The 26602-nt window shown below is 40.2% G+C and overlaps 1 protein-coding gene across 9 annotated transcripts in view; it reads right to left on the reverse strand.

Annotated features, from left to right (window-relative positions):
- The window catches only part of PTPRD (protein tyrosine phosphatase receptor type D), a 302382-nt gene that overhangs the window by 29459 nt on the left and 246321 nt on the right, over window positions 1–26602 (reverse strand). For all 9 annotated transcript variants that reach the window (XM_069961955.1, XM_069961952.1, XM_069961957.1 and 6 more), the window contains 2 exons: window positions 23327–23450; window positions 11801–11976 (listed from right to left, as the gene is read on the reverse strand). In XM_069961955.1, the coding sequence (XP_069818056.1) occupies window positions 11801–11976; window positions 23327–23450 (300 nt within the window). The remainder of the gene's footprint in view (window positions 1–11800; window positions 11977–23326; window positions 23451–26602) is intronic.

Consider the following 26602-nt stretch of genomic DNA (forward strand, 5'->3'; position numbering starts at 1 on the left):
TACAGCCCATGTAAAAGGACCCTAAATTGGAGCTTACTTTTCTATGACTAACAGTCATACCACATTAAAGAGACTCTGTGAGTAGGTAAAGGCTGTCCTATCTGAGAGTAGCATAAACTAGTTACAGAGAAGCTGAACAGAATGATGTATCACTTACATCGTTCTGTGCAGCTGATTTAGAGATATCCCCCTGAATAACATGGACAATAAGTAGTCCTCTCCTTCATGTGCATGAGCCAAGTAGTCCTGGATATTCATAAGAAGCAGAAAACTCCATCCACCCGCTGCTGATTGGCAGTTATCTATCTATGCTGTGTATAGGCAGTGAACTGTCAATTAGCTGCTGGAGGGCGGGGGGAGGGGTGTGGCAATAATCCTATTCTCCTGCATATTAGGAGAATGGCTGAACAGAATTATACAAGTACCCCGATCTGTTCCAACATTAACCCAGTGACAGATTCCCTTTAAAGTCGACAGAAATCAAAATCTTTTACCTTTTGCATACTGTTTATATATGCCTGTATTTCTCTTGACTAATACCTCTTAAATATCACTCAATAGCCAAATATATGCTAAGACAGTGTCACATGGCATAATCTAAATAGTATATGTATTAGAAGACAACTGAACACTAAACGTCACATTCTCATCTATAAACATTCCAGATAGTTCTACATGAAGAAAATAAATGGTCATGAAAAACATCCCAGAATGAATGCATGTAACAGTGCCATCATTGGAGTCTTAGTAGCTAAAGACCTGATGAACTGGATGACTACATTTTGCAATATCTTGCTGTCAGACTGTAAAGGCAGATCCCACTACTAACAAGTAATTTGGATAACTAATCTGGATAATTGTAGCTATTTCACAATACGTGACTATACAGCATATATCTAGAGGTAGAAATGAAATGTTCATGAAAATTTAAGATTTACAATAAGGTCAGTTAAAGGCCATTTATATGTTTAGCTATCATAAGTTGAGAAAATTCTGGATAGATAGTTCAAAAGTTTATCACCAAGCCATGTAAGAGCTAGAGACATGCATTTTTTACACATGTCTATCAATAAATAATGAAAAATGAATAAAACACTTTGCAAGGAGAACTAGGATGTGCTGAACCATTCACCAATTCATTCACACATGGCAGTGGTCAACCAAGGGGCAAACTGTGCTGTAAATCCTTTGATTTGTTCCATGCACTGCTCTTTTTGAGATATCCTGCGTAAATTAGAGATAGCTGATGTAAAGAACTCTGGTTGGGGGTTGGGTGCACATTGATTTTCAGTGTTCTGTATAGTTATTTCACAACACATTCTGTGTGAATAAGCTGAAAGGGAAATGGTGACAAACTGTGGACGAGTGGTGAAATTATACAAAGTCAATTGTGTATCACTGTATATACTGCTAGAAACAGGTCCCTTCCTTTCACACTTACACGCAGGGGCTGGCTGGCAAATTTTAGCCTGGGGGGCAAGCACACAGCACTGGCCCATGAGTAGCCGCCTCGCGGCCCATCCTTCAAGGACCACTCTAGGCCCTCACTTATTACGCTCCCCACATCAGTGCAGGGAAGGTAGATGCCACCCACTCCAATACTTTCTCCAGTAACACTGTTCTCACACTTCGGATAACACATTCAGCCCTTCCAGTCATTTGTAAACAGGGAATTCCTACTGCTCGCTGTGACGGGGTCGGGGATCTCTTTACTGTATAAGTATATGGGACGGCTCAGCGCTGACACGGAACCATCCCATAGACTTACATTGACAAGGTGACTTCTGGCCCCTTCACACAGAGCAGTAGGAATTCCCTGTCACAAATGACCAGAAGGGAAGGAGATGTTACCCCAATGGTTGGAACATCGCCGCTGGCAGAAGTACAGGCCTGGGTTGCCATCTACCGTCCCTGCACTGATGTGGGGTGGGTAATAATAGGTAAGGGCTGGAGTGCTCCTTAAAGGGAACCAATTAGCACAATTGTGCTGATGTGGTTTTCAGCTGCACAGTATAGATATACTATGCAGCTCCCCGAGGCTACCAGCCACTGAGTATAAGATGGTGGGAAAGCTGGGTGACCTCCATCTTACTGAGTATAAGATTGTGGGAAAGCTGGGTAACCATAATTTACTGAGTGAAAGATATTGGGGAAGCTGGGTGACCTCCATTTTACTGACTACAAGATGCTGGGAAAGCTGGGTGACCTCCAACATACTGACTAACATACAATATGCTCCAAAATACCCTACAAAATGTGTATATTGTTCTGTATGAGTGCGTATTGTTCTGTATGGGTGTATATTGTTCTGTATGGGTGTATATTGTTCTGTATGAGTGCGTATTGTTCTGTATGGGTGTATATTGCACTGTATGGTTCTTTATGGGTGTATATTGTTCTGTATGGGTGCGTATTGTTCTGTATGAGTGCGTATTGTTCTGTATGGGTGTATATTGTTCTGTATGAGTGCGTATTGTTCTGTATGGGTGTATATTGTTCTGTATGAGTGCGTATTGTTCTGTATGGGTGTATATTGTTCTGTATGAGTGCGTATTGTTCTGTATGGGTGTATATTGTTCTGTATGAGTGCGTATTGTTCTGTATGGGTGCGTATTGTTCTGTATGGGTGTATATTGTTCTGTATGAGTGCGTATTGTTCTGTATGGGTGTATATTGCACTGTATGGTTCTTTATGGGTGTATATTGTTCTGTATGGTTCTGTATGGGTGTATATTGTTCTGTATGGGTATATATTGTTCTGTATGGGTGCATATTGTTCTGTATGAGTACGTATTATTTTGTATGGGTGTATATTGCACTGTATGGTTCTGTATGGGTGTATATTGTTCTGTATGGGTGCGTATTGTTCTGTATGGGTGCATATTGTTCTGTATGGGTGTATAATGTTCTGTATGGGTGTATATTGCACTGTATGGTTCTGTATGGGTGTATATTGTTCTGTATGGGTGCCTATTGTTCTGTAGGGGTGCATATTGTTCTGTATGGGTGTATAATGTTCTGTATGGGTGTATAATGTTCTGTATGGGTGTATATTGCACTGTATGGTTCTGTATGGGTGTATATTGTACTGTATGGGTGCATATTGTTCTGTATGGGTGTATAATGTTCTGTATGGGTGTATATTGTTCTGTATGGGTGCATATTGTTCTGTATGAGTGCGTATTGTTCTGTATGGGTGTATATTGTACTGTATGGTTCTGTATGGGTGTATATTGTGCTGTATGGGTGTATAATGTGCTGTATGGGTGTATATTGTACTGTATGGTTCTGTATGGGTGTATATTGTTCTGTATAGGTGTATATTGTACTGTATGGTTCTGTATAGGTGTACTGTATATTGTTCTGTATGGTTTTGTATAGGTGTATATTGTTCTGTATTGGTGTATATTGTTCTGTATGGTCCTGTATGGGTGTATATGGTACTGTATGGTTCTGTATGGGTGTATATTGTGCTGTATGGGTGTATAATGTGCTGTATGGGTGTATATTGTACTGTATGGTTCTGTATGGGTGTATATTGTTCTGTATAGGTGTATATTGTACTGTATGGTTCTGTATAGGTGTACTGTATATTGTTCTGTATGGTTTTGTATAGGTGTATATTGTTCTGTCTTGGTGTATATTGTTCTGTATGGTCCTGTATGGGTGTATATGGTACTGTATGGTTCTGTATGGGTGTATATTGTTCTGTATGTGTGTATATTGTACTGTATGGGTGTATATTGTACTGTATAGTTCTGTATGGGTGTATATTGCACTGTATGGTTCTGTATGGGTGTATATTGTTCTGTATTGGTGTATATTGTTCTGTATGGGTGTATATTGTTCTGTATCGTTCTGTATGGGTGAGTATTGTTCTGTATGGGTGTATATTGTTCTGTATTGGTGTATATTGTTCTGTATGGGTGTATATTGTTCTGTATGGGTGTATATTGTTCTGTATGGTTCTGTTTGAGTGTAAATTGTTCTGTATGAGTGTATATTGTTCTGTATGAGTGTATATTGTACTGTATGGTTCTTTATGGGTGTATATGGTACTGTATGGTTCTGTATTGGTGTATATTGTTCTGTATGGGTGCGTATTGTTCTGTATGGGTGCGTATTGTTCTGTATGGGTGCGTATTGTTCTGTATGGTTCTGTATGACCGTATATTGTTCTCTATGAGTGTGTATCATTCTGTGTGTGGGGGCACAGCAGTCTGAAATGTGTGTGTGTGGGGGGGGGGAGGGGGGGGGCAAAGCAGCCTGAAAGGGGGGGGGGACCGCAGCCTGAAGGGGGGGCACAGCAGCCTGACGGGGGGCACAGCAGCCTAAAAGAGGGGGGAGGGGCACAGCAGCCTGAAAGGGGGGGGGGAGAGGCAAAGCAGCCTGAAGGGGAGAACACAGCAGTCTGGGGGAAGGCTCACACAGCAGCCTTAGGAGGTACATATCAACTACAGGTGCAGAGGGGCAATGCAGCCTGTGGAAGAGGGTGCAGCTATAGGGGGTAAAGGGCAGCAGCTACAGGGGGTTGGGGGAACAGATGCTAGTGTGTGTGTTTGCCTCTGTCAGCCCAGCTCAGCAGACAGCCCTCTCCTCTCTGTCCCGACCTCCCTCCTATCTACAACCCGAAGTACCTGCATTTATAGCTGCTGAGCAGAGAGCAGGACAGGAGGGGGATGGTCAGGGAGCAGGAGCCTGGAGCTGGAGGACGCTGTGTAGCTGGAGGTTAGCAGCAGCCAGCCTCCTCCTCTCCACACTGTGTAATACAGGAAGTCCCGGGCCAGGAGGAACATGGGACGGTACACAGGGGGCGGGGCTTAACGGGGCGGGGCTTAACGGGGGCGGGGAGCAGCTTCAGCTGCAACTGGCATCACAGAGCGGCCCTGCAGCACAGGCAGAGAGGAGAGCGCTGGGGCGGTAAGCAGCCTCAGTGCGGCCCTGTAATGTACTGGGGAAGGCCGGCCCGGGGGGCAGATGCCACCCTGCCCCCCGGCCCAGCCCGCCCCTGCTTACACTTTTGGTAGGCAGCGGGTTGTTCTTGCTTATTTATTGTGCTAGTCACATATCATAATCTCTAATGTTGGCTAATCTCCATATTCTTGTACTTTCTGTTAATTAATTTTATACCTCTGACAGTATAGCGTTCTGGAATTAAGGGTGCTTTATAAATAATAATAATAATAATAATAATAATAATAATAATGTGCCACTGTACAGCCCAAATGTAGCCCACATTGGCATAGACCACATCCCCTGCCGTGTTTTTTTAAGCTGTGGGGCCCCACACGCATGGATAAGAGGGCCCCGAAGCTCAAAACATTGCAGCAGGTGAGAATTGATGTCTTACCCTTTCTCTGAAGGTGAAGATATACTAAGCCCTACGTGTTAGACAAAATATGGAAAGATATAGTTGGAATAATGCAAAATAAAGGAAGAATGGACTTCAGAATTGTGGGTCTCTCTTCTACATATCCCTTTCACCCACATGTAATCTGAAATGGTTATGATCCTGTTGGGATACCTGTACATATTCCTTGGTACACTTATTTCCAATAACTGGCCCAAGTAAAAGTGCCAGCGATTTGCTGATGAATGAGAAAACACTTGTTTCTCAGCTGATTTGATCCTTTGTAGGTCAATCAATTCACTGTAATCAGATGCACACTGCCTGTGTAACACAGAGAATGTGTGGCCAACAATGATAAAGTTTAAGGGCCGCATAAACAATCCAGTGGATGTGTTTGATTCTCCTCGCCGATTACCCTGGTTCCCATTTCTCCGCCCCGCAGGTCCTAAAGCTTTGGTAGTAACTACCTTTTTAAGTTCTAGGTAGGAATATGTGATCCTTAACCTGATAGGTGGTAGAAGCTAATGATAAGGCATTTATGGACGACAAGAATTATATAAAGGACGTAGAGGTTGGTGTAGAGTTGGGGAAAGGTCTTTGGGATTCGGCCTAGTTTGGGGGATTGATACGGTCTTACTTAGGAAAAATGGTCTCTGTGAAGGAATGGTAAATTTAAAAGAATCAAAGGTAATAAGGTTATCTATAGCCATTAGGAATTTTGAGAACTTTGACATTTGGTCCTTGGTTGATGTTTCTCACCATTCTGCAATATAAGATGATTTCTTTTGTATGGTATTTATAGTAAATAATAAAAAATAAATAATAATTAAAAAAAATCCAGTGATCCTGCATGCAGCCCGGCCACACTTGATTGAGTCATGTAAAGGTGCGATAAACAAGCACTGATCACTGATCCTTGTCTCTGCATTTGCTGGGTGCCATACAGCTGTCCTGTGCTCCATCCAAAGCTGAGATGTGATTGGTTAATATGGGCAATTTATCTCTCCCAATATGTGTAAATGTTGGTGAGAACGTGCTCTCTGTATACTATTCTGTATCCATGAGTAGCCTATTGGATTAATTAGTTATTACTATGTCTGATTTACCTCAATGGCATTTTGGGGGAAAAACAAAACAATAACAACACTAACAAAGGCAACATTTTCTGATATAAAACCCTTGTTTATGTTGCAGTTTTAGTTTCATTTCTAATCTTCTTGGTGGTAGTCATCACATACTATACCCACTGTGTGGGTGACCTCCCACATGCCAAAACAATGCACATTTAAGCGACTGTTCCAGAATATGGAAATCAATGTCAACATAATTAACCTAAGTGAATAGAAACCTTGGTTGCATTTGTAAAGCAACTTTGCTAATACAAGCAGTGAAATTCTTCTGTGTAAGCAATACATTTCTCCGCTATAGATGCAATGAAACTTTTTATTTTTCAAATTACATGTTTTCCTGTATTTCCAAGGCAACTGTAAGCTTTACAATTAACGGTACAATGATATACTGTAAAAGTCTATAAATGTATCGGTGCTTGCAAATAATTCCCATTCGGATGATAGAAAACCCTTACAGTATTTGTTTGGTTTCCTAGGTAATTGCCTTTTTGTTTAAGAGTTTGATGAACAGGCTCTTATTACTATATTCATAAGGTAAACCTTGGGTTAAAAAAACAAAAACTGGATATTGAATGCTGAAAGCTTTCAGAAGCTAGCACCATTTTCTGGCAAATGGAACAGAATAAAATAGATTATACAGGGAGGGCATAAACACTTATTTGGCTAGGGTGATATTCCTAAGAGGCCACTGGCAGAATGTCACATATGCTCGGATGCTTTCTTTATAAGACAATATATGACAGTGAAATTTGTATTTTCACACATTATTGAGACGAGATTATTATTGTTATTATTACATCACTAACCAATATTTAAAGGAGATGAAAAAGCAGGTATCGTCAGAAATGAGCTGAGTGGCATCTTAAGACGGCTAAAAGCTTGGCCAGGCGATGACTGCAAATACATATAATTCCACTTCAGCACTGACAGCTTGTCATATCAATATTTTCAAATTTTTTTAATGGGAAAATATGTTCTATTTGTAATGTTGAATGCTTTATAAAATAACGAGAGGTGTTACAAGTGTTATTACTTTGTTTCTTATTAATAATGGTGTCATCACAAAGTGCAATTATTAAAATGTAACTAAATTGCTATAATATGGGTGTGTGTTCGTATTACTCCCTTCTACCTTTATGGCGAGAATTAGACCTTGTCCAAGTGGATCAGATATAATAGCGCATGTTATCATTTTCTGCCCATTTGATTCTTCTTTACAGCTAAATGGAAAATGTTTTTCATTTAAATAAGGCCAAAAATGGAGGAAATTATTAAAAGTGTTGTCTTCTTTAGACAATTAATATTTTATAGAAGGTTTCAGCCGCTGGAACCCCCCAGTGATCAGCTTTGATCTTGTGAAACTTGGTGGCAAGTTTAATTTTCTTGCGGTGTTAGGCTATGTTCACACTACAAAAGTAATCACGGCCGTTGCAACAACTACAACAACAACAGCCGTGATTTCTACAGTACATAGTACTACACCTGAGGGAATCCACATAGTATACACTCCGTCCGGGATCCCTAGCGGCACCGCAAGAAACTAACATGTCCCCTGTCAGTTCACATGATGGAGCAGCAGGGAATTTGGATGCGGGTGCATGGATGCACCCACATATGAATTCAGGGGCAGTAAAGATGCATCCGGGATCATCTTCTCTGACACCGGTGTCATACAAAGTGGGAACAGAGCCAAAGTCCTATTGAGAAAAGCAATGTTCTCCGTAGCCACTGCCAAGCCCTTTGATAAAGGTCCCAAAATAAAGACTAACTAACCTGAATGTATTAGGCAGGGCTCACACTCCTTTTGCAGTCCGCTTAATGTATACATTTTATGAAAAGAAGGATGAAAAAAAAAACATTGCAATTGTGCGCAATGCGTTTGGATCCATTTTTCCATTGACTTCCATTCTAAAAAAAAAAAAAGTTTTTTTTTCTTTTTTTTAGCGCACACAAAAACACAGCTGACACTGGTTTTGTGTATGTTAAAAGTTACCATTTAAAAACGGATACATTAAACGGATGCCAAAAACGCAGTGTATCAGCAAGAAGAGCATACAGCCTGAAATCTAAAAACACAAACGCCATGTTATTTAAAAAGTTAGTTATGCTTCACATCTTAACAATTGCCCCACTGTTTTAGGCTATGGGACAGGCTCTCATTTATCAGGAAAAGGTGCCCATCTAATGATGACGGCTGTAGATAATGACTATTGATTATTATTTGGGGCCGCCATTATGGATAGGCGGCCACCTCTTCCTGACAAATAGCAGCGCCTTTCGGTGGTGGGAACATAATAATAATAATGCTGGGTGGTGTGGGTCCTCAGTCTACAGCAATTATTTTTTGTCCTGGAAAAACCTTTCAGGCGAAACTTAAATAATGTGCCAATGATGGCCGTCAAAGTATGTAAAGCAACAACAATTTTCCATATCAAATACCAATAGCTGAAAATTATTTGGTGAACATAGCCTTACAAAAGGCTTGAGACTCTCATGTTGCTCCTGCATTGTCACTTACAGTTCTTGGGCAGTCTCCTGAATACAGCCAAGATCTGGGTAACTACCTATCACAGCTGTTTAACCTTTTAATCGCCATGGACCATGTCAGCAGCATACTCAAAGGACACTCCCTGCCACTGTTCCCTCTAGACTATGCATTCTGGAAATGATAGACTTAAAAATGGCAACTATTTCAACAAGTACCGCTGCTGTTTGGCTTGTGAAAGGGGTATTCTCATCTCAGCTAATACAGTTATACTTGTAGGCTGGGCCGGAGTTAAGGGAGGGCACCAGGGGCACGTGCCCAGGGGCCTCCACCACTAGGGGGCCTCCACCAGCCCAAACCTGGAAGTGGTGTCTGGGAGCAAGTCCCACGCGCAAAAAGCATGTGGAAACCCTACCTGGACACAGCACTGGCCACACTGCATGCTGTCCAGGAAGGGAGGGAGGTGTAGGGTTAATCCTGTGTAAGCATATACAGCCATACAGCCAGGAGTGAGGAGGGGTAGGTGCTAAGTCCCCTACAGTAATCAGTCACCTATATAGATTGCTGTATGGTTTATTTGTGGGGGAAGAAAATGGAGGGCCCCCAACAAAATTGTTGCTCAGGGCCTCCACCAACCTTGATCCGGCCCTGCTTGTAGGGCATGTCAAGTTAAATATTTCAGCAGAAACATTCATTTAGCAAACTTGTCTCCATCTCCTGATATGCTTTATATAGCTTACAATTATTACTACCGGGAAGAATAAGGTGTTAAATCCAATGGTGAAAATTTTGAACATACTATTCAGTACTTAGAGTCTGTATCTGAGAGTAATTCTAAATAGAAAGTGGTGAATGGACGGCACTGTGCTGGCTTGAAGTCAAAAATAGCTTAAAGCTGGTGGGTGCACGTCCCTTAAAAGTCGAGAGTAATTCTAGATTGTTTCTAGTAGACTAGTTTCTAGTCTAGTCATCCTTTAAGGGCATGTCTGGGTTGAGGGTGACCAGGAAGTAGAGACAGGCAGGGGAGCTTAGAAGTGATGGAAAAGGAGCAGCAGGGGAATGGGTAAGGGGAGAACTATTTTATTTAGAATACTATAACATTTTGAGTAGTTTTTGAGTAGTGATTGATCAACCCGTTTCAGGTGGAAATGAATGTTACTGAAACAAACAAATATTTGACAAACACACTAGAACAGTGGACTCGTTTCCTAATCAGAATAGTGACAAAGTCACCTTGTAGTACAAGGAAGCATACAGGTCTGACTGGTGATTGATCTGTGATGTGGTTAATATATTCCTTAGTTTTATTTTCTTTTGTGCACTTAAAAAAGTAATTACTTTTTTTTCTTAATTCAATCCTATGTTGTTGTATTAGTTATTTATGAAGCGTGTTTCCTCTTCTTGTGAAATAACAGTAACAAAAACTGGTAAAATATGATGTAGTACAATCAGACTGGAATGGTTACCTAAGGAATTTTCATCTACAAATATGTAACTTTTAAATCGAGATTAATATATGATGGTGATGTCAAACCTTGTGATATTCAGCAATGTCACTGAAAAGAACTTTTGTTGTCTACAGGGAAAACCAATCAACTTCATGTGGTGCTTATAATAATTTTTAAAGATTATTATACATTATACAGACCATCAGACATGTAAAAAGTTACTGATCACACCAGGTCTTGCTCCTGAGATTCACTGTGATCTCAAGATACAGCCAGGGAAGTGCATCTCTCCTCGCCTGTCAAATCCTTCCTTTTCACTTCATTATACTGTAGTCCACAGAGCAAACAAGTTGGAAGGTCTGCAGGCAGATGAGTACAGCACACTATCACTCAGTGCCTCTGGCTGTATCTTTTAATCCCAGGGTGATCAGTAACTTGTGCCATGTCTAATGACATGAAGGAGAAACTCCAGCAGCTTCAATAGAAAGATTCAATCCAGTTTTTTTTACATGATTAGCTGCAGCAATGCAACGTTTTGACCCTAAGTCCAATGCCAACCATGAGAAAAGTTAGTCCACTGATAATCAACTTTAAACTGCTGTCACTTTAAGAAGGTGAACGGTTGCAAACGCTGATGTCTGCTACGTTTCCAAGAAGATTCCTCTTTCTCAAGCATGAGAAAGAGTTGCAGACATCAGCGTTTGTACCCGCAATGCCATTCACCTTCCTAAGATGACAGCAGCTCCAAGTGGATCAATGGACTAACTTCTCTTGTGGTTGGCATCAGACTTTATTAATGAGCATATGCTGGGTGAATATTACCTGTATTTTTGTACTTTTTGAAGACTGGATAAACGCATAACAGCAAAGAAACTAGCAGCGTGTGTTTCATCAATGTAGGGGAAGATACCATCCAAGATGGAAGGTGGAAAATGTGGAACACTGCTGCTTTACCAGAAGGGTAGGAAGGACCCACATAGTTGCTACAGTACTGAGATGACAGTCCAGGCAGCCTCATTGTGTAAAGGCATGACCCCACCATCGGAGTGATGTGCACCAATCAACAGGCATCAAGTACCCTCCTGCTGATCATGTAAATAAATTGGATTCAATCTTACTACAGATGCTGTTGGACTTTCTCTCCTTGAAGTCTATTTGCCTTTATTTGGTATTGTAGGTTTACCAGAATGCATCCAGCATTCTATATATCTGGCCTAACTGGACTCCGATCCCTAAATGTGCTATAGGAACTCTTTCTCTTGGTGATGTCTTAGGACGTGTCAAAAGTTACTGCAAATGAAAGTCTTGTGACCTAGGTTTCTATGGACCAACCCTCTGTCGAAAGCTGAACGTAAATTAAAATTATTACAATTTAATACATATTTACCCTTGATCTTTCTTCCAGTTTCGTCATCATTACGACTGTAGCACTGCGTTGCTCCCACATCATTCTCCAAAAATCTCCAAAGGTTTCCGGAAGAGGTCCTTGTGTTGCTATATAGGCATTTTGCTTTCTGTATCCATCAATGTAATTGGAGTTGATATAGTCACTTCCTGGTATGCCTGAAAAACAAAAAAGGACAGAACTTATTCTAGCGATCTGTATGTTCAAACACTGTCATAATGACGGCCGTTTCTAGTGAATGTAATAACAAATAATAAACGTTATTTCAAAAACAACGTCAGAGAGAGGGCACCAATAGAAGTTTGCCGACATGTTAGATGTATGCTGTAGGAACATTTACCAACATACTGTATGCGCAGAAGAAAGTGTTGTAAAAAAAAAAACTGCTAATTTTTTCATTCATCGCTCCTCACACAAGAGAGACGGAGAGAGAACTGGACAATGGATGGGTAGTTATTACAATTTATGTATGTATGTATGTATGTATGTACGTAATGTATGTATGTAAACTGTTTATGAAATTTACAGAAGCTCCAAGCTAGTGTAGATTTCATTGATGGCGGATGGGGGACTCTGTTTCACCTGGATTTGTGTAGAAGTTAGCATCGCTGCATAAATCCTGTGTGCCTGTGCACTGGCAGGGGACTTCTCCAGACCGGCATGTGAGATGCTCCTAAGTATACCTATTCTGTGCAAACTTCTAGCCTAAACCATAAAATGGATTGTGTCTTTTCTGTACAAAAATATGGTGCTGTGTTTAATAACCCATTTTAAATGGCCCAGTCTCTTCTCTATAGAAAATATATAGGGTACATTTGAATTATACAGCTGAACTAGAAAGTGGTCACAAAGGCAAGGATATAGATACTGACAGCCTTACAATGAGCCACCAGTGCAGTCAGGTGGTAGGGAAAGCTAATCGTATGCTGGGCTGTATAGCTAGAGGTATAACCCGTAGGAAGAAGGAGATTGTGATCCCTCTGTATAGAGCTCTGGTGAGACCACATCTGGAATACTGGGTCCAGTTCTGGAGACCTCATCTACAAAAAGGATATTGATAAAATAAAACGGGTTCAAAGACGGGCTACAAAAATGGTGGATGGTCTGAAGCATCAGGAAAGCCTTAGGATCTTAATCTATACAGTCTGGAGGAAAGAAGGGACATGATTGAAATGTGTTAAAGGACTAAAAATGGTTCAGAAGAAAAGTGTTTTTAATAAGAAATTGAACACAAGAACAAGAGGACACAATCTGAGGTTAGTTGGGGGAAACACCAGTAACAACATGAGAAATCATTACTTTACTGAAAGAGTAGTAGATGCTCGAAACAAACTTCCAGCAGATGTGGGTGGTAAATGTACAGTAACTGAACTTTAAAATGGCTGGGATAAACATAATGTATATCTATCCGAAGATAATACGAAAGAAAATAATATAAAGCCAGACTGGATGAACAAGGAGTTCTATTTCTGTCACCAGTCTTCTATGTCTCTATGATTTCTTAACCAAAGTCGTTTGCTGGGTTTTGTTTGAAGACAAGCTGAAGAATTATTTGCTGGCATGAGGTTTAACACTCTTAAATCAGTTGTTCACAAAGAAAACCTCAGATTGGCTATGTAGCCCGTGTGCTATATGATCAATAGTAGGTTAATGATTTTTGTCTATATATAATGTATAATTGGTTTGTAATAAAGATCACCATGTGAGTTATTGTAGATGTAAACAATATACTTATCCCATAATCAATAGAACGTTAAAGGAAACTCTCAAGCCGTAAACAACAGTTATTCTCATGCTGATTATTTGTGGAAATATTCCGGGCATAGGAAGACGCTTTACTGGCAATGCTGGAAATGTATTGAATTACTAAAGAAATGGAATTGAATGTTTTTGTTGCCAGAGGGTGCCAGCTAGCAGTGCAGTTTATCAATATTATTATACTTTGATTTCTCTGCCTGCAGTGCTAGACTGGAGCATCTTGTTACATGAGCTTCAAAGTGCCAGGGGCTGGAAATTCACCTTTTAGCAGACTTGATGATTCTCCCACTACTAGCTGAAACAATGTTAAAGAACCATTACAGAGGCCAATAGTTGGTTATTTAAGATTGTTAAAAAATATATTTACCAAATAAGACACTGTGCTATAGTAACACTGTTAGAACACACACAAATTCATATATACTTAAAAGAGAAGTCCCATACAATAAAAAATTGTCAGGAAGGCAGGGGTGTGTGGTAACATAATAAAGTATACTTACCAATCCCCATGCTTCCATTGCATTGCTCTGGGTCTCTTTGATGGCCGCTGGCTGTCACTTTCATCCGGCATCCGGGTACAACATGTGCCCAGCTCCTTCAGCTACAACGTCACAGCCAGGCTGATCGATTGCCTGCTCAGCCAGTCCCACCCACTCACTGATTGGCTGAGCAGGCAATCTATAAGCCATGTATGTGATACATGAGGCCAGCAGCTGTCAGAGAGACTGAGGAGAGGTGCTACGGGTCACGAGGCTAGGTAAGTATACTTTGTTTATTATGTTCCCGCACCCCCCTGCCTTTCTGTAATTTTTTTGTTTTATAGGACTTCTCTTCGAAGGTCCACATGATATAGTAATGTGCAGTATTTAGTACTTGAATCTCTGCATTATGAAGCCAATCATTTTAAAAACTTTTTTGATCGACATGACCATATTATTTTTTATGGGGTGTATTTGGATTCTGCTTTAATGGGGTTAAAAATGAATGTAGAAAAAACTAATTTTATTCTATGTTCAGGGAGATTACCATAATACAAAACCTCCTAATTTTTTGAATTATGTTTTACTACTTTCACACAATAAAAACCATTTTAAAAATGTGTGTTCATAGTCCAGGGTAATATTGTTTTCATTCTTTTTTGTTGAAAAGGCTTGTTTTTTATCTGAGATGAATTGATGATTTTATTGTCACAATTTTGGATACATATGACTTTTATGCTCACCATGTGGGATAACTTTTATAGATCAGGTCATTACTGATGTATCATAAGGGTGCTAATGGACTTACAGAGGAAGATCTCACCCCTGTAAAGTCACTTAGGTGCTGTCATTACTATTGATCAAGGAGTTAAATGTACAGTATCAGAGTTGGCTCTGATCATGGTGATTGCAGCAGGGTGTTAGCTATGTTACAGCTAATACATGTGCTATACATTTAGGCTCTTAAATGGCGGCCATCCACTCAATTTCAACATTGTGTGAACAGATCCTTTCTGTGTTTTTAATCCACTCCTGGTTTTGGTTGCAATATGAGGACCACAATACTGACTGAAATAGCTGCGTTCACACTACGTATACTTCAGTCAGTATATGTATATTTCAGTCAGTATTGCAACCAAAACCAGGAGTGGATTAAAAACACAGAAAGGCTCTGTTCACACAATGTTGTAATTGAGTGGATGGCCGCCATATAACAGTAAATAACGGCCATTATTTCAATATAACAGCCGTTGTTTTAAGATAACAACAAATATTTGCCATTAAATGACGGCCATCCACTCAATTACAACATTATGTGGACAGAGCCTTTCTGTGCTTTCAATCCACTCCTGGTTTTGGTTGCTATGAGGACCTAACATGAGGACTAAATACTGCCTGAAATATACTGTGTGTGAACCCAGCCTAAAGGTGCAGGAACTATTTCCCACCACCCCACCAATGCAAGATCAGCTTGCATCCAAGTACCATGTCTCCCCAGGTAAGAGACAAACAGATGATGCCATTAGTCCATTCCATTCATTGCTCCATGGGCCTGTGCCCATAGTGGCTGCTCTTGGGAGTGGACAGTAGTCAGTAAGGGCATTTTTATGGTTTCTGTTTTTTTAGCTATGCAGACTCATATTCAGCAAGCTGCAATGCACTGCACATCTTGTCACCTTTATCATACAGCCAGAATTAACTTTTTCAGCAATATCACTGAGATAAGTCTTTGGTGGGACTGAAACAGAAGGACTGGCCCAGAGTCTTGAGTGCCCATGACCATTTAGCTGGTTCAATGGATGTCTTTCCTTGGCTCGCTTTTAATAGCTACTAACCATTAATTACTGGAAACATAGCACAAGTCCTGCCATTTTGGAGATACCCTGACCAAGATGTCTCATTATCACAGTTGGACGACCATTGTACTAGTCTAAGCAACTCTGTACCCACAAATTGCCCCCCCCCCCCAACCGCTTGTACCGTCGGATAGCTGCTTTTAATCCAAGATCTTTTCTGGGGTCCTTTCGGCAGGTGATGCAGTTATTGTCCAAAAAAACACATTGCTGGGTTCACACTACGTATATTTCAGTCAGTATTGTGGTCCTCATATTGCAACCAAAACCAGGAGTGGGTTAAAAACACAGAAAGGATCTGTTCACACAATGTTGAAATTGAGTGGATGGCTGCCATTTAATGGCAAATATTTGCTGTTATTTTAAAACAACTGCTGTTGTATTGAAATAATGGAAGTTATTTACTGTTATATGGTGGCCATCCACTCAATTTCAACATTGTGTGAACAGATCCTTTCTGTGTTTTAATCCACTCCTGGTTTTGGTTGCAATATGAGGACCACAATACTGACTGAAATATACGTAGTGTGAACCCAGTTAAACTTGCAGCCCTGTGTCATATTAGCGTGGTCTGGAGAACCGATGCCCTAGGCTTGCACTGTCCCTTTATCTTTCCTCTCGATCCATTTGGAACGTCCCAGGCAGGTTTTTTCCTATTTATCACTTGTCTGAACACTGCAGACAGTGTTAAGGCCCATGTGCAGTGTTCAGACACATGGTGATTAGGAGAAATCCTGCCCAGAGGCATTCCTAATGGTAAAGAGTGTGGGGAGGAGGGATTGAGAGGCAGTGTAGGCCTAGGGCACAGTTAATCTAGGCCACGCCAATTTGACAGAGGGCTGCAAGTTTAATGATTGTTTTTTAGGACACTAACTGCATCACCTGCCGAACGGACCCCAGGGCAGATCTTAAATTAAATTCAGCTATCTGAAGGTACAAGCGGTTTGAGCAGGGCAGATTGTGGGTACAGAGTCGCTTTAACCAAGTCTATTTTTCCTTGCAGCTTACTACACATCAACCACAAGCACAGGCATTATGCTCGTTATACCCCACCCTCTGACAGGTTGCACTGTGATAGGATAATAACAGTTATTGCTTCATAGTAGTTTTAATGTTATGGCTTATCTGTGTAAAGTACAATGTCTGGCTACTGGCAGCCACCACAACCTACCACAAGCAAAGAAGCTTTCAGTACACAGTTTATATACAGCACTCACAGAAGAAAAGATTACATATGGGATCATCTCCATGGCTTCCTCTAGTGACAGCTGTCGATAGCAGAGGATTTGGCATTTTACTTAAAGTAACAGAGCTCTGAATGCCATAAAGATGTATAAGGTAATTTACTGTCGTAAATATTTGGACCTGTTCAGATTAGACAGTACTTGACTTAAAACCATGACATCCAGCAGGTGAACAGAACAGGTAGGGTTTGTGACTTTATGTTATATTTTTGATATAGGCTATGTTCACACAACGTCAAAAAAGGAGAAAAGGCGGCTGATTTTGATATTTTAAAAAACGACCGTTTTTGCCGTAATTTAACTGACTGCAATTGCAATGCATTGAAGTCAATGAGAAGACAGACATCCAATGCACACAATGCATTGAATAATGGTTGTTTTTACCGCGGACATCAAAATAATGAACATGATCATTATTTCGGACGTCTTTTGCAAACAGCGGTCGTTTTTTATTAAGTGTTCACACACAGTTTTTCTTTTGTCACCGTTTTTACTATTAAATTCAATGGACTTTTCAATTAAGCCACAACCAAAGGCCAATTAGTCCACCTAAACTAGAATAATGTACCAACAGCCGTCATTGCAATAAAGAGTGGCCAGGTTGCTAAATGATGTCCGTTATTTTAGACTCAAAATGACAGACGTCATTTTAAATGTTTTAAACGTTGTGTGAACATAGCCTTTCAGTGAAACCTCTCCATAAGACCACCTCTTTTGCTTAGATCACCCCCTTTTCACCCAACCCACTTTTCAATGCAACTTTATGTGGTCTACCCAAAGACGTATCTTGCATTGTTATAAAGCTTCCCTTATATGTTTTTATTCTGCACGCTGCACTACTGCTTTGTGTTCTTCTAATTGATAACAATGGTGATACAAAGCAGTAGAACGTTTATTCTGATTTTACATGCAGTATTACTTTTAGTTGTACTGTATTTAGTATCTCAGCTTGTGAATTCGACCTTAGACATAGCGGAAAGTTGATCAGGAGATAAAACCGCTGGCAAAGATGTCCGTAAAAAATCTAAAGGACGCAAATGAAATTGTCTATTATAAAACTAATCTTTTAATTGCTGCAGTAATAAACTAAATGATAATGCAGCTTCTATGCTAGAAAGCAATTAATAAAAGAAGGCAATATCGTGATGACATTTGCACCGCGGCCTGGCTAGGAAACGGTCTGATGCTAAAACATCCCCATGCTCCTGCACCATGCAGAGAAAACAAGAGTCTCAGTACTAGAAGCGATCTCCTTTAAAGATGGATTAGCTAGTGTTGTAGGCAGGAACATCTCCAGCCTCGTATATTGCCTTAGATTTGCAATATGCATAATTCAGGAGTAAAAAGAATATTCATTTTTCATCCCTGGTATCACAGATCCAGTGATTAGCAGTCAATCACTTACAGAAAGCTATCATGCAAACAATCAAGAGAAACCCAAGTCAAACTAAGATGCTTTTGATTTAAACAGCAGCAGAGATATATCAAACATTATTCTGGCAAGGAATTGTACAGATTAGAAGAATAATGAGCAGATGACCTTGGTCGACTTGGTCCATGGCTGATATATAGGCAGAAAATATGACGGAGCTTTCAAACTATAAGCAATAAAAGACTTGAAATAAATCATTTTTGCATTTACCGTAAAGACGTGATATGGTTGGTGCAGGTTTATGTGAAAACTAATAACACACATTTTAAAGAGCAGGCAATATGATAGCTCAGCACATTATTTGTATAAACTTTAAAAGCCATTTAGTAGGCACACGGTGTAACGGGGCTGGATGGGGAATGTCAGGGACTGTAGAGCACACAGACACAATGATTATAGCCTAGATTATACTGAACTAGCAGTGACCCCTGGTTTAACCCAACCGCATTCACAACAGATGACATTACTGTATATTAGAAAATGGAGTCACATTGGTTTATAGGGATGAATAGGATTACAGATTTTATGGTTCGAAATAAAAAGATAAGAATCAGGCAGCATTGAGATCCTAGGTTTGAATTAAAACAAGGACAACCTCTCCATACAGTTTATATGTTCTAGCCATGTTTACATGGTACACAGGGCTCCCTCATTCCAAAAGCATACTAATATGTTAATTGGTTTACTATTTCATTGGCCTTTGTTTTAGATTGTGACGCTCACTGGGGTACTATGGAGGCAACAGTAATAAGTAAATTAACAGAATGAAATCTATGTACTAATAGTTGATAGTAGGGATAAGCGCATAACTTTGCTGAGTTCGCAAATATTCACATGCATTCATGAATATTTGTGAATCGCATACAAAGGAATTTCATTTTAAACAGGCAAACTATAGTAGCTACAATAGTGGGACTACTACAGAGTAGCGATTTTTTTCAACAGATGCTGCTTTGACAGCGTCAAAAGTTGGAAAATGTCATTTTTTTTAAAATGTCAGTCAGCCTGTCAATCATTCAATTTCCGCCATGGACAGTAGTGGATGTTGGTGGATCAGTGGCACAATTTCAGTTTTCCTCCAGGAGTGCAGTGTACATTGGTAAATGGGCACCTAGTGAGTTATTAAGATGGACACTGTGTTCACTGTGACTTCCTATAATGCCCACTCAGCACCCAGTGACTTGGTATAATGAGCAACAGTCATCCAGTTACTTGGTATACTGAACAATGGCTTCACTGCTTCCACAGAAAAGCACCTACAATCCTCCCTCCTATCCTCTCCTCTCTGTCCCTATCTCTCTTTATTTCTTACCCTGCTCTGCCTGTTGCAACCTCTTCTCCACTATACACAGCCGACTGGCCGCCTCCAGGATGCCAATCACCTTATATAAAGGGTGAGGAGGGGATGCTGATATCATAGTGGGATTTGCACATGATTGAACAGGCGGTAGGAATTATGGATAGTCCCTTGCTCCCACCAAAAGACAGTACTGTAAGCTTATATGTGCGTTCACTATTGCGGCCGCCATGTTTAGCGAATTTGCAAAGCGAATCAAGTGAATTCGCGAATCGCAACAAGGTGAATTAATCGCCTGATTCACTGCGAATCGGAATTTGTCAGAATGGCTTCTTCAATCCCTAATTGATATCCTTGATACATCTTAATATGTTAGGAAACACTGTCAACCAACAACGTGCTAAGTCACAGACATGCTGGAAATCCACACAACTCCTTTACATAAAGAACCATAGTGGTTTTTTTTTTTTACAAAATTCATTGGCGATAATTAGATAATACAATATTTTTCTGATAATATAAAAGAAAGGGGGAGAGAGAGTGTCTTTTTCTATACTTCAAGAAATCCAATACAAATGGATAACAACTTTAGCTCTTAAGCATTTCTTCTCCATATTTTACATACGGAGCAGTTGTGGCCCCCTCTCCAGAGTCTAATGTTCTCGGAGCTTACAGAATGACAGTACTGGCCTATTACTAATGACCTGGTACAGCAGAGATCATTTGTTCTGTGATAATGGAGTGAGATAGCAGTAATGTTGTCATGTGTGCCTGATGCAAGGAAATGAGAAAATATTTAATACATTCTTATTAGATTTTACATTGCTTTTTTTCTACGCATGCATCAACAAAAGTACCACATTTCCACAGTGCAGCATCTGTTCTGAGAACTCGAATCTGGTTCCTCTATAATATGAGGGCACCAATGCTGACAAGGGACATTTATAACCTAATAATTTGAGGTATGTGTTACAAAAATATATTAAATAACATCTCAACTCTATTATAGCCTGAGAAATATATGTAAATTTCTTTTGAGAGAAACATGTTATTTCTTGACTTGTTTTATTATGTGTAACTTAATTTGCACCATTTCCTGCTGGATAAGTTACAATATTTTTCCCCAAGGTGCTAAACTGTTCTTTATAAAAATCAGCCACAGACTGCACAGTATGGATGTATTAAGGATATATTGTGTGAATGGATATTTGGGACGACCCATTGCTAAAGGCATATTTGATGTTACTTGTTATGATGTGTTTATCTATAAAGTAAGGTTGCCCACAGAGAAGGGATGACTACAAACAAGCATGGGCAAATAAATATGGAAAGCAATTCTACAGTATAGACAGCCATTACAGAGCACGCAGGAGACAGACTAGTATTTGGTGACTAGATCCAAATATTCATCTGTGACACTGGCCATAAATGTACCTAGCAATAACTAGCAATCTGGACTATCTTAAATAGTAATTATTACTTAAAAGTGTACAGTATTCTCCTTAGGTAAAATACATGCTGAATCTTCGCCCTCCTGGAGACTAACAATTTGTCTCATACTTGTTATTAACTTTTCAGTCTCCATACCCCAAGTCCTGAGCCTGCTGCTTTATGCTAAAGACACAGAAAATTGTGTGTGAGCTATTCACTCTGTCTAGGGGGACACAGAGTGAACAGCTCAAACACAATCTCGGAATGGCTTATGTGAACACATTAAGTTAGTTTTCCTGGCCAGCTGTTTCTGCACTCTGTAATGCAGAGAGGATAAATCATAGTGAGGTCACCAGCAACTTGACCTCAGATTAACCCTGCTTACATCACAGAGAGCAGAAGAAAGAAGGAGAAGAGGGAGACAGAGAGAACAGCTCACGCACAGTTTTCTGTGTCTTCAGCAGGCTCAGAACTGAGGGAAGAAGACTGAAAAGGTTATGACATGTATGCAAGGCATTGTTCAAAAATGGTTGAGATCAATCAAAATTCCCTAAAGGGGTCTCTTAAATTGGTCACCCCTTATTACATTCTCATTAATAGGATTGCCTAAAGCAGACAGTCTCTTTATGGTGAAGCCACACAAGCAGTCAGCTGCATGTGGCTAAAATGTGGCAGCCAACGGCCGCGCAGTTTTGCAAGCCATCAAAATTTTGTGGCCATTGGCTGCCACATCTTGATCATAAGTAGTTGACCACTCACCCTCAGTTTTAGGCTATTTTCACACACTGTCAAAATGACGGGCGTTTTTATTTATTATAAAAACAGCCATCATTTTGACGGTGTGTGTACATAGCCTTATGCTGCTAAATATTATATTCATTACATGTATGGAGGGATTGTCAGTGATCTTTAACCTACACTATATATGTCATATAAGCTTATATTCTTTCAATTTTTTCTTAGATTGGCCTTTCAATTGTGTACTTAAAAGAATATGTAGTTAAAATCTTGGGTTAGTGCTTATCTGCTAATAATTTTTTTCAATGTTTGCAGTTTTCAACCTTCACAACTACATTATTGTCATCGAAAGTAACTTAGGTAAGGAAAGATTATGGAAGGAATGTCTGAGGCAGGTTGGAATCCTCCATCTGTCTCATTATAGGTTAAGGCCATGTTCCCATGGCGTAAGACACCGGCCGTTCTGTGGTCACGCAACGGCTGGTGTCAGATAACATCATCCCGGCGGGATGATCTTTGTTTCTGCTGAATTCAGATGCGGGCGCATCCGAATTCCCCGCTGCACACAATGGAGCGTGCGGCCAGAGCCGCACGCTCCATTGTATGAACTGACAGGTTCTCTGCGGTCTCTATACAATCAATTTTTGTGGCGCCGCTAGGCATCCCGGTCGGAGTGTATACTATGTGTATACACTCCGGCCGGGATTCCATAGCCTGCAGCACAATGTAAGTTCAGTAGTAATAACGGTCATTGTTGAAAATCGGCCGTGATTACTATCAAACTTACGTTGTGTGAACATAGTCTGATGCTGAAGATCTACTTTTTCAGAATGGCTTCTGTGTGTAAGCATAAGCTCACCACAAATTTAGGAAGCCAGGAGGGCTCCAAGCAACTAATTCACCAAAAGTGGAAATCTATTTTTTAGTAAAGTAATCACTTTATACATTTATACATTTTATACAGACTGATTTTTTTTATATCTTTTGTTGTCTGCCTATGCAAGCGCACTGTTCATCAAGGAACACTTCACAGTAAGTTAAATTGCTTAGTCAAGTTATCATAGGGATAAGAAAATACATACTGAGATACTAGATAATAGTGTTAGATAGATGTAACATTTTCTGAGCAGTTCACACAGACAGCTTTAACCACTAGCTCAATAGTCAAAATTACAAAATGCAAGACATAAAGCCATCTTAACACAGTAAAGCAGCTGTTCATTACCAGTTGACAAGTTAATACTGCCATTCACAAAAGAAAGAAGGATCTGCTTACCTTCGATGGCTGAAAGCAACACACGTGAGTGATCATATGCAATTACATTTGCATATCTATTCTTTGGTTTATTAACTTCCAGATTAGAGTGCTCCCAAGTGAACTGTTGCCCTGGGTCTATAGACTGTAAATAAAACAAGAAAACATAAAATAGGTGTGTTGTTTTAATGAAAACATGTCAAAAAGACAAAAACACTCAGAGACATTTAGATTTACATTTTAAGGAATAATACATATGATTAGGAAACTTGGTTTCTACATCAAGTGGAGTTCATCCGGATCAAAAAAGGTTGCGGTTCTACTTCCCTATTTTTTCCCTATGTTACTTTCATACTGTAGCTCTTCACTGATCAGGACTGGTTGGACAACTGGGTCAGAGCAAGACTAGAAAGTTGGGGACCAACTCCATCCTTTCATGACAATAGTATTATATAACTACAAGGGCCTCTTTCAGTAGGGTAATGCACCCTACCACACTGCAAAAAATGTTCAGGAATTGTTTAGAGGCAATTTATTGCCTAGATTTGCTTTTACTGATTAGTGGCAGATACTGGAATATTTTTATTTTATTTGTGTTATAATATTATAGGGGCTTCCTTCTGTTTTTAGCATTTAGCATTTAGTGGTATGCTTTATGGCAAGCCTTATGAACATGAATGCAATAAACAGCTCCAGACCTTATTCTTTAGGAAACATTTGTAAGCATGCTCTGTGGGCCCATTCCACAGGAGAAGGGGAAGCAGAGATACTATTAACTGGTGTCACATTTTGTTGTGATGCTGTACAGACCGCTTTTCAGCATCCCACTACTAGTGTTGAGAGGATCTGAGGAAATGTTCGGGTTCGGCAATGTTATCCCACATTGAACACTCTGGGGGACATTTATTAAGTCTGGCGTTTTTTTCGCCAACCTTAAAAATGTCCCTACAGCGCCGACGGTTTGCATATTTATGTAGAGGCACATTGCTTCTACATATATCCTGTGCGCTCAGAGCTGGCACAGGTTTCCTTACCATTTTTCAGTTGGAAAAATCATACATTCAGTGCATTCAGTCCGCACCCCATGTTCCGCCACCTCCCCGCCCCCCTGGTGCAATAGGCGTAAAACTGGACTTTGCGAATACATATATTTGCATCAGGCAACTTTACACCACAAAATAGAACTTTTTTGGATGACAAATCCCCCCCCCCCACTTTGACAGATCCGCTCAACCTTGCACACTACTTATCATCACAGACAGAACTAGTCTCTGCTTAGTTTTAAGTGTTCTGGTCAGAATAAAAACTACAAGACTTCTGAATTATTTTATAATGTACATAGTAAAATGCAAAATCTGAAAAAACGTCACCAAAACTACTTTTAAAAATTAATTAAATAATTTCAAAAATAGGTCACTGTCTGAAGACACATTTCCTTTAAAGGGGTTGTCCGGCGATAAAAAATTATTCACAGAATAACACACATTACAAAGTTATACAACTTTGTAATGTATGTTATGTCTGTGAATGGCCCCCTTCCCCGTGTCCCACCACCCCCACCCATGTACCCGGAAGTGTGGTGCGCTATACATTACCTGTCGCGTGCCGACCACGGTCTCCGATCGTCAGCAGTGACGTCTTCTTCGGGAGCTTGGCGGATCTTCCCGAGTGCCGGCCGCCCTCTGCAGCGTCATCCGAAGCTCAGCCGCGATTGGCTGAGCATAACTGTGCTCAGCCAATCGCGGCTGAGCAGCTGATGACGTGGCCGCGTCATCAGCCGCTCAGCCGCGATTGGCTGAGCACAGTTATGCTCAGCCAATCGCGGCTGAGCTTCGGATGACGCTGCAGAGGGCGGCCGGCACTCGGGAAGATCCGCCAAGCTCCCGAAGAAGACGTCACTGCTGACGATCGGAGACCGTGGACGACACGATATGCGGTGAGTATAATGCACCACACTTCCGGGTCTAGCGTGGGTGGGGGGAAACACGGGGAAGGGGGCCATTCACAGACATAACATACATTACAAAGTTGTATAACTTTGTAATGTGTGTTATTCTGTGAATAATTTTTTATCGCCGGACAACCCCTTTAAGGAACATGAATCCGCACCAAAGTTTTATACATCCTCTGTGGGACATGCTAAAAAAATTGACCATACTGTTCACTGTTCAAGGCTATGCTCCCACACAGTTTTTTTCTGTTCGTTTTTTAAAAGAAAAAAATTACCTCCAACATTTCGCGGTTTGTCCGCCCGTCAGTGCAATGACTGCTGTTGGTACATTATTCTAGTTTAGGTGGACTGATTGCCCTCTGGGTGTGTCTTTAATTGAAAAGTCCATTGAGTTTAATAGTAAAGATGGTGAAAGGATGGTGACAAAGGTAAAACTGTGTGAGAACAACTAAAAAATAATGTCCGTTGTTTGCAAAAGATTTATTATGAACATTATTTTGACGTCAGCCCGGACGAGGATTGTGATTTAATACACTGGGCATTGGGCGCCCGTGATTCCATTGACTTCAATGCATTCCACTGAGATCAAACAAAATGCTGTAAAAACAGACATAATTTTAAATAGAAAAAGCGGGCGCCTTTTCCCTTTTTACTAAGTGTGAACATAACTTAAGGGTGCCTGTTACCACAGTCTGCTAAGGATATATTGTGGTGTTGGTTCCTCACTTGGTCAGGGTAACAGCTGTTAATGCAGCTGGAGGAAAATCCATGCAATGCTAGGCAGGTGGTTTTACTATTACGGCTGATCAATGTTTATCTGAAAATGCAACATTACATTTACAAACTTATTTGACTTAAAGTTTGTATTTATTCTGATATTTTCTACTCCAGGTTATGATATCATTAGGATTTTTGTGTCAATGCCAGTGACAGTCAGTGTCCTTGTAAGCCAGTGTTTTTTGTCGTGTACAGTAAACCTTGCTACTATTACTATCATGAGAACAGAGAATGTGAATAGCTATTCTTTCTTCATACAATATGTTGAGCTAAATTGCAGCAGATATGAGTAGTGTTTTATTACTAGGTTTTGTCACATAGCATAGTTTTCATTCATTATTAGTAATTGCTCCGCCAATTGTTACAACTTTTCATAGCTGTGGTGTTTAAGTGACTAGAGAATACACCAGTTGGCTTCTGTAAATGCATCTGCTGGTATGCTAAACATGTAGATTGACCTTCATTGAACCTATATTCATACACCACAAACTGCATAAACAGCCATTAAGAAATATACTGTATAGTATTGGAATAATATATAAACATAATCTCCCAGGGCTGTGAATAAT

Source organism: Dendropsophus ebraccatus, chromosome 3, assembly GCF_027789765.1.
Source record: "Dendropsophus ebraccatus isolate aDenEbr1 chromosome 3, aDenEbr1.pat, whole genome shotgun sequence".
Taxonomy (NCBI): domain Eukaryota; kingdom Metazoa; phylum Chordata; class Amphibia; order Anura; family Hylidae; genus Dendropsophus; species Dendropsophus ebraccatus.